Source organism: Vanessa atalanta, chromosome 4 (genome assembly GCF_905147765.1).
Source record: "Vanessa atalanta chromosome 4, ilVanAtal1.2, whole genome shotgun sequence".
NCBI lineage: Eukaryota > Metazoa > Arthropoda > Insecta > Lepidoptera > Nymphalidae > Vanessa > Vanessa atalanta.
Window position 1 is genome coordinate 250,968 of NC_061874.1, and position 12,871 is coordinate 263,838.

Sequence of the window (12,871 nt, forward strand, 5' to 3'; positions counted from 1 at the left end):
CAGTTCACACTAGATAAATTACTTGCTGTGGTAATAATTAATTAATTAAAACGCGTGTGAGTAATCGAACGGATAAAATAATATGTACGTGTATATATCGGACAGCGGGCTCGTATCGGCACGTGTACGAAGTTCGGGATACTCGCTCACTTTTCGAAAATATTATAATCCAGGTACCGACCCAAAAAAAGGATAGGGGTGGGAGTGTTCCCTATTCATTTTTTTGTCCAGGTGGGCCATATAAAGAGCCGCAGGAGCCCATCGCCCTCATTCATTACCTCGTAGTCGAGAACGTTAAAGCTCTTACCATTGTTGTGATCATACTTACGCCATGCTTCAAAGTAATAACTACAGCGTCTCCTACTTGTCGCAGTACAACAACGACTTACCAAAATTTGTACCAATTGCTCCAAACCCCGAGGAGAGTTCAGATATGGATTGTACAATGACAAAGAAATACACCTATAAAAATAATTACTCTGGAGCGCAGGCAGCCTCCATCGCGAGGAGGAACGCTCGCGAGAGGAATCGCGTGAAGCAAGTAAATGACGGATTCAACGCTTTAAGAAAAAGATTACCTGCAGCGATCGTTAATGCGCTGTCCGGTGGAGCTCGCCGGGGCTCCGGTAAGAAGCTGAGTAAAGTAGACACATTACGGATGGTCGTCGAATACATAAGGTACCTGGAAAATATGATAGAAGATAGCGACGCGACTTTGGATATCAGTCAGAAAAGTCAAGTTGTGATGGAAACGTCTCCCCATAGTGAAATCGATGAAGGAATTTTTGGCGGAAGGAACTCGCCATACTCCGACTCAGTGCCGTCCCCTACTAACTCAGAGTGTTCATCTGGTGTGTCTACGAGTTGTTCTACGACCGACGATTACTATCAAGGCGCTCCCTATACCGAAGTAGCTACTGTGGACGATAATGAGTTACTAGATGCAATTACGTGGTGGCAGCAGAAGTAGGGGATATCTTGTAGTATAACTGTGTACTTCTAGTCATTGAGCGTCGAGTTATAAGAGAGCTCTCCGTTTTTGTAAATAGAATGTAAATAAGGCTGTGAAAATAATAATATATTATAGACAATTGTAATATTTTAACTATTTAAGTGACAAATAAAAATATTTTTTTAATTGATATGATATTTTTTATTAAATCCAGAAATCTGCAGGTAAATGGCATCTTAATAAATTTTGGACGCAATAAGGTTCAAATAAAAATTCAATTGTTGTAGAGTTTGGCTTTAGTTTATTTTAATTAAATAAAAATAGAGATATATCTCTACTTAATAAATTATGCATTTCAAAGTTTGAAATGACATTTGTCATTCTTTTACAATATATATAGTAAAAAGTAAAAGTATTTTGTTCAAGTAAACTTTACAATGAATGGTTTTTGATTCGTCAATATGAACTCCACCTTCGTTTTGAAGAAAAAAAAAGGTAAGAAATTAACGTAGTTGCATTTTGAAATAAATGCGTTTGCAGTGTGGTGAATATTCACAAATATGTTTCTCTATTATCAAACAGTAACATTACAACGGATAGACTTGATTTTATAAGCTATTATTTTATGCTACCTATTGCGGAATTTGTGGGTCAAATCTTGGTTCTTCAATCCAACAAGCGAGTCTTGGAAATAAAAACTAGTATATATATTTTTTTAGTTAAATAAAACATTTTTTATATATAGTATAATTTATGAATATATGCATTATATCCGGGTAAAATAGACAGGAGTGGAGTCGGGGGAGGAAACGAGTTATGGATATAAAAGTGAAAGTATATACGTTGAAGAGATAAAATTTAAAGATAAACTGCGGTTAAAACTTATGTTTACATCTAACCGCAACTGTAACACGTTATGTTTGTTGCGGACATGTTCTAATTAGTTTCGTGTACCTCGCGTTTGATTCGAGGCAACATTTGGTAATTAAAACAGATGAAATGTAAGCTCAAGGTTTATTGATATAATATTAATTCGCCGGAAGTTTTTTAATGAAAATTTTCTACTCACAATAAATCATTTATTCCGATTGCGTAATTGCTTTCCAACCATGTGTTAGAAATGTAACATTCATTTAATATTATGAAACGAATTATTTTCCATTTAATACAAAAATCTATTTAAAATATTTAGAACTTGTGTTTGATTAAAAGGTAAGAACTTAACGAGAAATGCGTATTCGTTTCGGTAACATAAATAATTAATCGAAACAGCTGATTTCTGAGAATATCGAAAAAATACAACAATGCGTTTATCTCTTTCGCGTGAAAAAGATAAGTTTCCAAATAAAGAAATAGTAAGCCGTTGATATTTTAAATGAACCACAGTAGCGGCTCGATTAAAACGAGATAACAATCTTTTTGTCTTTATAGTTTCGCACCGATACCGAGCGTTATCAGCGCAGACGCCGAAATTGTGCTGAAATTACACCAAAGAATCGTTGATTAAGTCGTCGAGGTTACACCGCGGGACATTGTTATACAAGATTAATGGTGTTCGACGAGATAAGGAGGTGGGAGCTAAATGCATTTACATGTGCGAATAAAACGAACCAGATAAAGCGACAAAGAAGTTCGCGTCGAATTATATCTACAACCATCCTTTCTTCTCGAGTTCGCGACACATTGCTCTCCCGTGCAGCGCCGCGCGATTCATCATCTTGTATTTCATTTATTTTAAAACTATATTAAAGTTTTTGACAAAGGCACCCTGTAATTATGGTAAAGGTCTACAATACATAATCAGATTTCCTAAGGATATTTTTCTTTTGTAATAAAACATATGAAAAGTGGTACTTGCTTTAATTTAAAAAACTGCGGTCTTCGTTTAAGAATTACATATTCTATCTGTTAGAGCATCTTGGCTAAACTAACAAACAAATAAAATTACATCAACTAATACTATAAGATTATAACGAGATTGAAATCGAGAGAGAGATCTGGGAGATATAATCTAAAAATAAAAAATCTTAATCACAAATCAGTAAAAACATTGAACAGATACAGTACTTAAATAAAAATACTAACTCAATAAATAAATCTATTTCTTGTTTAAGAAACCATATAATAAAATACCCATCGGCATACTTCAGTTACTCACAGACAATTCAATATGTTAATTAAAATATCAGTAGGTATGTATGTATATAATAATAACAGACCAGTACTGGAGCGATGTTTGTCATTTTTAAAAACCGTGTGTATAGATGTAGATTGTTCGGTATCGCAGATTGAAGTTTACGATAATGGTTAATATTGTGATAGAAAACCAAACTAATGATCGTTATTAAAAACGAAATCGAGTACGAGTTTTTGTATTTAATATAAGTTAACGTTCGAGAGCAGATCGAACCAATAAATCGTGATTCTCAATAAAGTTCTAAAGATTAGTTTCCGCGAGTGAAATGGAGTTTAGATTTATTTGCCATTCGACTTCGACTCCGACTTCGACTTCCCGTTTGTCGGTTATCGAACAAAAACTTATGAAGGCAGCTCGGATCGTTTGGGGTGATTTCCGGAAATTGTTAAACTGAATCAAATTCGCTTCGCTTTATGTCAGTAATCTTATTACACGGCGCACGTGAGCTTTGTTGCGTTCGTGAGTTTTGCGAAATGTAGACGATAAACTTTGACTACGGACGGATTAATTCTGCGCTTAAACCACTGTTTGTTGTATTTGATAATTCGCTTTTGTCATTTTTAAGTAAACATTTTTTTATAGTTATAGGCATTAGTTATAAAGTCGCTTGTTATCGAAGTGTCTTTTTATAAACATCTATAAAAAAATAATTATTACTGTAGTATTGATACGAAACATTTTAAGAGTATTTCAGTTAAAGAATTAATAAAAGGCAATAGTTAGAACATCGTCTACTTAGTTGAGACGGTATTTGCAGTTCTTTGTTCGCTATTGTTCGACGATCACACTTGACTTGTCCTCGACTTTTCAACGAGTTCTTTCTTCTATGAAATTTTAATTATTATTTCTCTTCGCTCCTAATAAATCGAAATTTAAATATAAGGATTAGTGAAACTAATATTATGCATGATTAATTATCTATGGTCTTATTTTAATAAGCGGCCATAGACAAATTAAAGAATTGCCTTTATTATTTATACAAAGAACGATGTTCCAATTTCAAATTGATATGTCCGCGGTAGTTCCGCATAAATATAATTAAACGACAATCCGAGACAAGCACCGCCGTTTATGCAAATGTTTTATGGCCTCCGTCTCGTCTCCAGAGAGATTTATAGCATTATCTTCGGTTAGTAACGTTTGTTGCATATTATGTCGTCTTAGCGATTGAATATTTGTAAAAGTGTTTTTCTGGTTTGTTGAACTATAAATTATTATATAGAGTGATTAAATTATATAGACATGGTTTATCATACCGATTAGTATCGTGGTCAAGTTAGGTACTTTTTTATTTAAAAAAAAATAAATAATATAATATAATTTGGTATAATTATACTATATAATCTATTAAAACAACATAGATCTCATAGAATGTCTACGTTAAAATGATCAAATATTTGAAGACAAGTACATATACTTTAAAATTGATATATCATACGATTTTATTATCGTATTTGTTACTTTCAATTGTTCGGTTTTATTAATCGTAATACATTGTGCGAAATCGTTACCTACAGCCGAGGGCTAGTGTAAAACAGTCGAAGTAGAGCCGCACCGAGCCGAGTATAAATAATTGTCGGATACCGGCTTCCTCCGCCAGCGGGACCCGTGTGATAGTGCGTGAGGTCAAACTACAAAAAGTTACCACGATTTTAAAGATTAACATTTTCTTGTTCCCAATATAACTTTTGATAAAATGTAAAACCATTTGCATGATCGTATTGTATTTATAAAATTATGAATGTATAAATTATTAATTTAATGTATTTTTAATTATTTATTATAATGTTAAATATTGCCCTTAAATGTTATCATTACAAGAAACATGATAAGATGAACGATTATTAAAAGAAGTATGCACCCATATAACAATGCATTACAAAGAAAGTGGAAATATACGAGAAAAGGTGTTACACATCTGTCGAAAACTGGAAGCCGATGCAAAATCCAATAACAAGTTATAATTACAAGTATGACCGTAAGCGTGGCTACTTGACCGCAAATTCATAGTTTTATATTACACCGACCATCACTATGAATGGTTTGTGAAATTCGATATTTAAAAACAATATAAAATATTAACATAAAATTAAAAAAAAAAAAATACTATTTCGTAAAAAGCAAAAACCACACCCTCGAAAGATTCTCAAGTTGGGTAATCGGAATATACCCGGTGATGTGCAATTTGAGAATCGTTTCCGCACGAACGACGTCAAATAACTAACACTTATTGCTATTTGCAACATTTTTTTTCAACTTCCTCGTCCACTTTTTAGATACTTGAGGTTTTGAGTCATATTTCTAAAGAGTATAATGCGTTGAGGTTCTTGAGCAGATTTTAAATTAGAAATTATTAAAGTAAAAGTAATTTCAACCACATGAGGGCTTCCCATTCTGTGGGTTATTAAATTTTTATAAAACGACTAAGACGCTTTGATGTACCGACGTTTTTCGGTATTATAATATTCTCTACAAGCGAATAAACGAATAAATATAATGATTTTTTTTTTATATCTTGCAATGTTTTTTCGGAGCTCGATAAAATTGATATATTATACAGTGCGAATGTTGTATGTCTCTGGACATATTTCAAATTATTGTCTTTTTCATATATTTCACGAGAAACATTAAAACAGAACATGTATAAAAAAAAACTCGCCTGGCAATATTTCATATGACATGTTGGTGCTAATATTATTTACAGTATGTATTTTGCAGTATCAAGCGGTGCGGCGATCTGTCATGGAGCACTGTACAGATAACCAGTTACCTATACAATTCTTATCGTGTTAAATTACTTTAGGGGTGATGAAAAAGTGAACATTTTTTTATTGGATGTACCTTGTACCTTGCCTGTAGTTACACTGCCTTAGTTAACCTTTAAGTCAGAACACAACAATACTGGGTACTGCTGTTTGGCGGTAGAATATGTGATTAGCATTTAAAAACATTTCAATAGGATATAGAATAAATAATTATATTATGTTTGTTATGTTTATGACGGGTTTGTTTATGTTTAGAGCTTAAACAATGTTGTGTAATTTTTTTTCGAATGCGAAATCAATGAAGACACCCGCTAAACGTTTATAAGTGGGGCTGTATAAGTTTGAGTTAAAAATCTAAAATGAAAGTTAATTGTAAAATTTGTTATACACAATTCATAGACTATATATTTTTTAGTAACGCGAAATACGAAGAATCCTGAGATTGATTCTCCACACTGCATTATTTGGGGTCGGTGATAGATTATTAAACAGAGCATTAGGGTTAATAGAAATGCTTGGGGGTTCAGTTGGTTGCGGTTAACGTGTTACGTATTGTAGACACATTAAATTAATTTTAATTTAAAAATATAATTATATTTCAAAAACAATTTATGATTACCAATTATGATTACTGATATGACGAAAAATGTCATGCTTTAGCAGGTAAATAAAAAACTACTTAAAATTCACACCCTTACAACGCGATCCTGGATCATTTGATAAGTAAAAAATATAATGCTTAAAGAGACAGTTGACCGTGATCCTTAAGTCGTCGGCGTGACTCCCATAAAAGAGATTATAGGTAGGGAGGGCTTAATGCTCTAGGATTCAATTAGGCGAAATAAGCTTAAATGGGCTGTATCCGTTGTTATGACAGCGATCAAATTATTAAGCTCTATATAGCTTCCGTCGTATTAGGCACTTACGGAGGTGACAAAACTATTATTTAGATTCGTGCCTTAATGATATGGAAGTTTGATGAGCACTTGCTTAATGGAATTTAAGTATTATGTATAACTGTTTATTTACTATTGCCGACTTTGTTCTCATATCTGGTTTGTTACGATAAGATACAACACACTAACGCCACCATTATGACACTCTTAACACATACTTTTATATGTATTTGAATATCAAATAACTCGTTAATCTGATATTCCAGTTTAAAATACTGCTTTTGTTTTTTTAAATTTAAAAAATATATATTTTGAACATTTGTGATTTAATTTGTTATTTGTTGTATGACATGCATTTATAAAAAAAATCAATTGCGATGGGTTTGATTTATTAAGTCGTAAAGGCGATTTTATATCGTTAATTTAGGAAAACAGCCGAGCAAACAGGCGGATATTAAGTGATGATTTATACTCACACGAATTGAATAAAAGAAGTTTTGACAACAAATGTGCCAACATGAGAACTGAGGTGTTACGCCCCTGATTCTGTAAGTATACTGGCTTCCCGAAAGTAACTCATTTGTTTCTAGAAAATAAATTACAGACTTTCTCCTGTAACATAATTATGTATCGGATATTATATTCTCTGTAAACTGTATATCGGCTTTGTTTTTTAAGACCCACGTGTCACTTTCCAGTATTTAAATAAATAGGTACATAGTGCTTACAAATTATGAAATTGACCATCATGGTAGAGGAGTATGAAAATTCAGTAAATCGCATCTTTTGTAGTTTGTTTGTCTGTATAATGCTAAGTTTGCATGTATGTGTAATTGGATTTCTATTAAAAATAGCTTGGACGCAATGAAACAAATATGCCATAATTGTAATCATAACAGTAAAACACTATTTATTATTAATACGTCGTTGTTATTTCGTTATGATGTTACTCTGAGTTTTAAAATAATTTAAAACTTAAAATAAGAAAACTATGTAAGTTAGTTACATCAGGAGTCAAGTGTAATGATAGTACTATCAGAATGCGTTGACGCGTGTCTGCACTGTACGCTACTATGCGGGCGTATCTGATACCATATATGGAAATACATTGGAAAATAATCTTTATTTCTTGAATAATAGAGTCTCTATTTAAATATATGTAGCCATGTTTTATACGTTACTAGAATTATTCAGGTCGTGACCACCTGACGGCAAGTCTTTAACATTCATAATAAATAAATATTTTTAATTTTTGTTTGGTCAATGTAAAATAATAAAAAAAAATACTTTTTTTTCTTAACAAAGATTGATTATTTTAAAGTTAAATAGAAATAATTTGTATCTTATTACCATCAATCGGTATCTTACTCATCATCGCAAAATGATGAGTAAGTAGGTTCGATTCAGACTCTTTGCCAAATAACATTACACACACACAAGCTATATTAGTAATTCCGCGGTATAGAATTGCTTTTATACTTTAAAAAAAGACGAGTTATAAATATTGTAGCAAAAAATCAGATTATTTCAATAGTAATGAAACGAAACGTGACTAAATTACGGAAAATATAATTTCCCACGGAATGCGCGAAAGGCTTCCGTATCAGGTGCTCTACTTACCGAAAGGGTTCGTAAATAATTCTCCATTCTAAAGGGTTCCCATTATTCTTATTTCGATCGACAATCGCTCTCATGTGTCAGCTTTTTTCTGACAGATATAAAACTAATATTGGATGGTCCCATCCTCTTCCGCTAGTTTTTTGCTCGTCATTGCACTCCGTACATTCGATAAAGTCACTTTATTTAAACTGTTTTTACTTTTTGTACCATTTTATCAATTCCTTAATGTATTCTTAAGGAACGAGGATATCCCGAAGGCTTTTCAAGTATTCGTGATAAGCGTATCTCGATGTTATACCACCAAAGGTGAGAATGGGTTTTTAATTTAATTGTATTATCTAATTAGATACAGACTACACCATAAAGCTCGCAGAGCTATTTACATTTCCGAAAATAAAACAAAAGCTTTTGATGTTTCAAGCCATTCGGGTTTTATGTATAAGCGATCGCTCTTATTTCTGAGTAACACCCTTAGCGCATTAGTAAACAGTCGTCACGGCGGTGATGAACGGCATCGCCTTGATTTAGGAGGGGTCAATTTGTGTGTATCTATACAAACATATATCTTCTCAACTCGATTGCAATAAAACTACAGAATCTGATGACCATGATTCGAAATGTGTAACAAAAAATATTACAAAAGTAAAACGAAAAAAGGTGTCACAATTAGGGGGTGCGAAAAAATGTTTCTCAAAATTGAGATGAAATCTAAACTTGTAAGACAAATCGCTTCAATTTTTGTCAACCCTCGGGTGCTCAAAAGACAGCGACTGGGACCATTCATCCGTTTTTTGGTTTACGTCTTACAATTAACGATGGCAGCGGTCAGGTTGCATATAAAAACTTTCGATAGACTTGGATTTTTACCAAACGTAGGACAGAATTTTTTTGATACCCTGTAACCATGAATGGTTGGGATGAAGTTTAAGAAATTTATTGCATTTAGCGTTTTGTTCATATCTACATTTTATGGGGACGAATCGAGCGGTTTTAGCGGCGTATAAAAGTAAAGATTTACATCGGTGCCCTTTGTGTACCGTGTGGGTGATCTCGTTTGACAAAAGTGTTAACATTCACATCCATAAAATATTTTGACTTCTCTTTTAGTGAATTTAAGAAGACAGGTCGTTTTTTAATATTCTTAGGAGCATTTGAATTCAACCGCCAGAGTGTCGTAAGCCGCTTGGACTATATGATATGATCATTACCATTGGCTTATATTCTAATATTCAGTTTTCCTTAAGCTCAAACGTATCCTGTGGATTTCATGATAGAGCTCACGTGGACTCATAAAGGAATTATTTTAATCATACTTATTAGATCTCTACCCTTAAAATATTTTAAACGATGGGTTCGCATAAAAAATATAAACCCCTAAGAGATCTCTAAGTAAATGATAATTATAACATCTTTTGACTTCACGAAACTTTGTTAATTGTCGGTTGTCTTGTGTTAATAAGAATCAAGTCATTAGAAACTATTAGAATATTTCAACCCGTACATTTCTGTTTTACGCTTTACACGTCGCGTCTTAGCCTCTAATTAAGTTAAAAGTATGATTACTGGTTGTTCACCAAATGATAATTAATTACTAACGTCGCCGGGTCTCGGAGGGTTCTCGAAACAGTATTCAAAGGCCCGCAATTCTATTGAAAATATAAAATACATTGCAATCGAAGGGTTATTGTTATTTCATATCTGTATGTTGAATTTACAAATGACAAATAAAGATAGCATCGATGCGTGGTCCGCTGTCAAAAGTTATATTTATTTTCTTTAGAAATTCATAGAATCCGTGCGAATTCAGTATCGAGATGTTTGCGGGTTATTCGCATTATGCCCGGCCGCAGCGTTTGTGTCGCGCACAAAGGACGCAACCCTTTGGCGACACAATACGCGTCACTAATCTAGATCAGTGCACTATTGTGCGTCATTGTTGCCGGCTCGCCGGCGCCCGCGCCCCGCACCCCTCGCAGCGGGAAAAGAGCCGCGTCTCTGGATATCTCACTCGATGTCGATTTATAAGGAATTACTGCGCCGCGGGGGCCAGGTAGCCGCTCCCACGGATGTGTGCGAACAATGCAAAAACTGCTCTCCAAAAATTTACTTGCTTGCCAAACAGGAAATGAAAATATTATTTCTGCACTTCCTAATGCTACTACAATATACGAGTATAAACATAGCCTGCCACGCGAGGCGGCCGCGTGATATAATGGAATGTTTCGTTTATAAACATCTTCGAATATTTCAACTTTGTCGTAAATGACGTTTATTACATTTGAAAATGATTATTGCATCCCCGGCGACGTTCCTCGGCTCAATCATTAACGTCAATGTAACAATTTCGTTAACCATTATGTAGAAATATTGGAAGCCATTTCATGTGTGTTTAAGTGCTCATTACTTCGTGTCCGCGGGCGCCATCGCCAGTGCACGGGAGAGACCGACTTAACCGACGGACCTTTATTTGACGTATTTATTCCAAAAAGATTCAAATTGTTTTTATCACTCGTGTAACAAGTTTTTTGGATACAATTATAACTCTGTTTCGTGCGTCGGCCTACATTATATAATGTATGGAATAATTATATGTGTGTACGTTATCAATATTTATAACATATTTGTCGAAACGTTTAAAATAAATTATAATTTTTGATGTATTTATTTATTTGTACGGATGAAATGGCTTTACAGAAATAAATAATATAGTTTTGAAGAAATATTTTATTAGCGTTCCGTTCCAGCTGTTCCTCCATTTATGGTTATGTTATTATTGTACGTAATATAAAATACCGTATTCGATTCATTTTCTTCCAAATGTATTTCGATATGTCTAATATATAAACCTTATAATTGTGTTATTTTTTCATTTATGTTACTGAGTAAATTATAATGTGGTCAAGTTTATGTCTTCTCCTAAAAATTAAAAAGCGCGTCATTCGTTTGAATTTGGGTGCAAACTTTGTGTTATTATTGATAAAGATTTATAACTTTTTTAGTGAATGGTTGAAGAGAAGTCATCATTGAATTTGAATTTTCATATGCTCAATTTGTATGTATAATCTTCAATCGTCACTTGATGGACAGTGAAGGAGAACATCGCGATGAAACTTATGACGAAAATTAGCCACGTGTGTATTCAATCAGGATCAAAGCAGCGTAGTGAATTAAGCACCAACCTTCCTTCTCAAAAGAATCATCAGCTATGGCCCAGGCCCATCAGTAAAGTTTTATGTTGATAGTATTTTTATGTAAATCTGAAAAAAAAAGCATTATGATATCATTATTACAAGTTTTTATTTACCTTGCTAAGTTTATTTGTCAGGTTGCTTCGGTCAAATCATTTACCACTTGATGGATGGGCTTCGTGTAAGGGCGTCTAGGTAGGTACCATCAGATATTTTATCAATCAAGCAAAATACACTTTATTCAAGAACGCTTTTAAATCGTCATTGCACAAACTATATTAAGTGAAGCTACCACCACTTCGGAATGTGGATTCTACAGACAAGTAGTTACTCTTTTTCAACATTTAAATAAAAGTATGTTAGTTAAATACAGATATATAATCTTGTATTGAAAAATATGTTTTTTTATTAATGTATTCTTTACAAACCATTTGAATTTATGAATCGACAACAATGTTGTTTTTGTTGTGTTTTGGTTTGAAGAATAAGTGAACCAGTGCAGCTGTAGATACTTTAAAATGTGACGTTTTAAAATCTTATTTCCCAGGGAAGGTGGCGCATTGCTGGTGTAAGGAATGGTAAATATTTTTTACAGAGCAAATGTCTATGCGCGGTGTTGACCATTTACTGTTAGGTGGCACATTTATCTGCCTACTTAACAGAAAATAATACATCATTTACAGTAGGTAATTTTACCTAAATAATTATACAGCAATATATTTGTATTTCAAAAACAATGTTTGTTCTCGTCAGTACCGTCAAAGTAAAAAATAACTAACAAAAAGTACAGTAAGAGCTTCTTACTGTGGCTGAGATTTTATCTTGAGAAAAATTTAACACCTCGATTACAAAAGCTGAATGAACACGAAGAAGTATGTCGCATTCATTGTACTCACGATGTTTGTTCGCTTGTTATCTACTTTTATCGGCATGAGAAACACTTTTAGAGTTCCTCCTAACGAGTTTATACCGATACACTGGAGTTGACAATTTGTGTTACGCTTATACAAATAAAATACAACGGCAGGTAAATAAATACAACAAAACATGGTAGTTCTATGTTTTATATTTTATTTAATAAATAAAAAATTATATTATATACTTTACATGATATATTGAAATTCATAATTTCATAGTTTTGTTTATAGTAAAGTAAAGTAGTAGTTGTATCCGTGTATAGTAAGATAACGAGGTTAAAAATTAATTACATTTTACAGTTCCCAATCTTTAATAATACTTTTACCAGTCGCGTC

At 33.1% G+C, this 12,871-nt stretch overlaps 1 protein-coding gene across 1 annotated transcript; it reads left to right on the top strand.

Moving 5' to 3' along the window:
• Positions 1–331: 331 nt before the first annotated feature.
• Positions 332–970, top strand: LOC125077918 (achaete-scute complex protein T3-like). Its single transcript, XM_047690032.1, has one exon. It carries the CDS (start codon positions 332–334, stop codon positions 968–970), a length of 639 nt encoding a protein of 212 aa, XP_047545988.1.
• The last annotated feature ends 11,901 nt before the right edge of the window (positions 971–12,871 follow it).

Coding starts and splice junctions, on each gene's coding strand:
- LOC125077918 (XM_047690032.1), top strand. CDS start 332: ATGCTTCAAAGTAATAACTACAGCGTCTCCTACTTGTCGCAGTACAAC.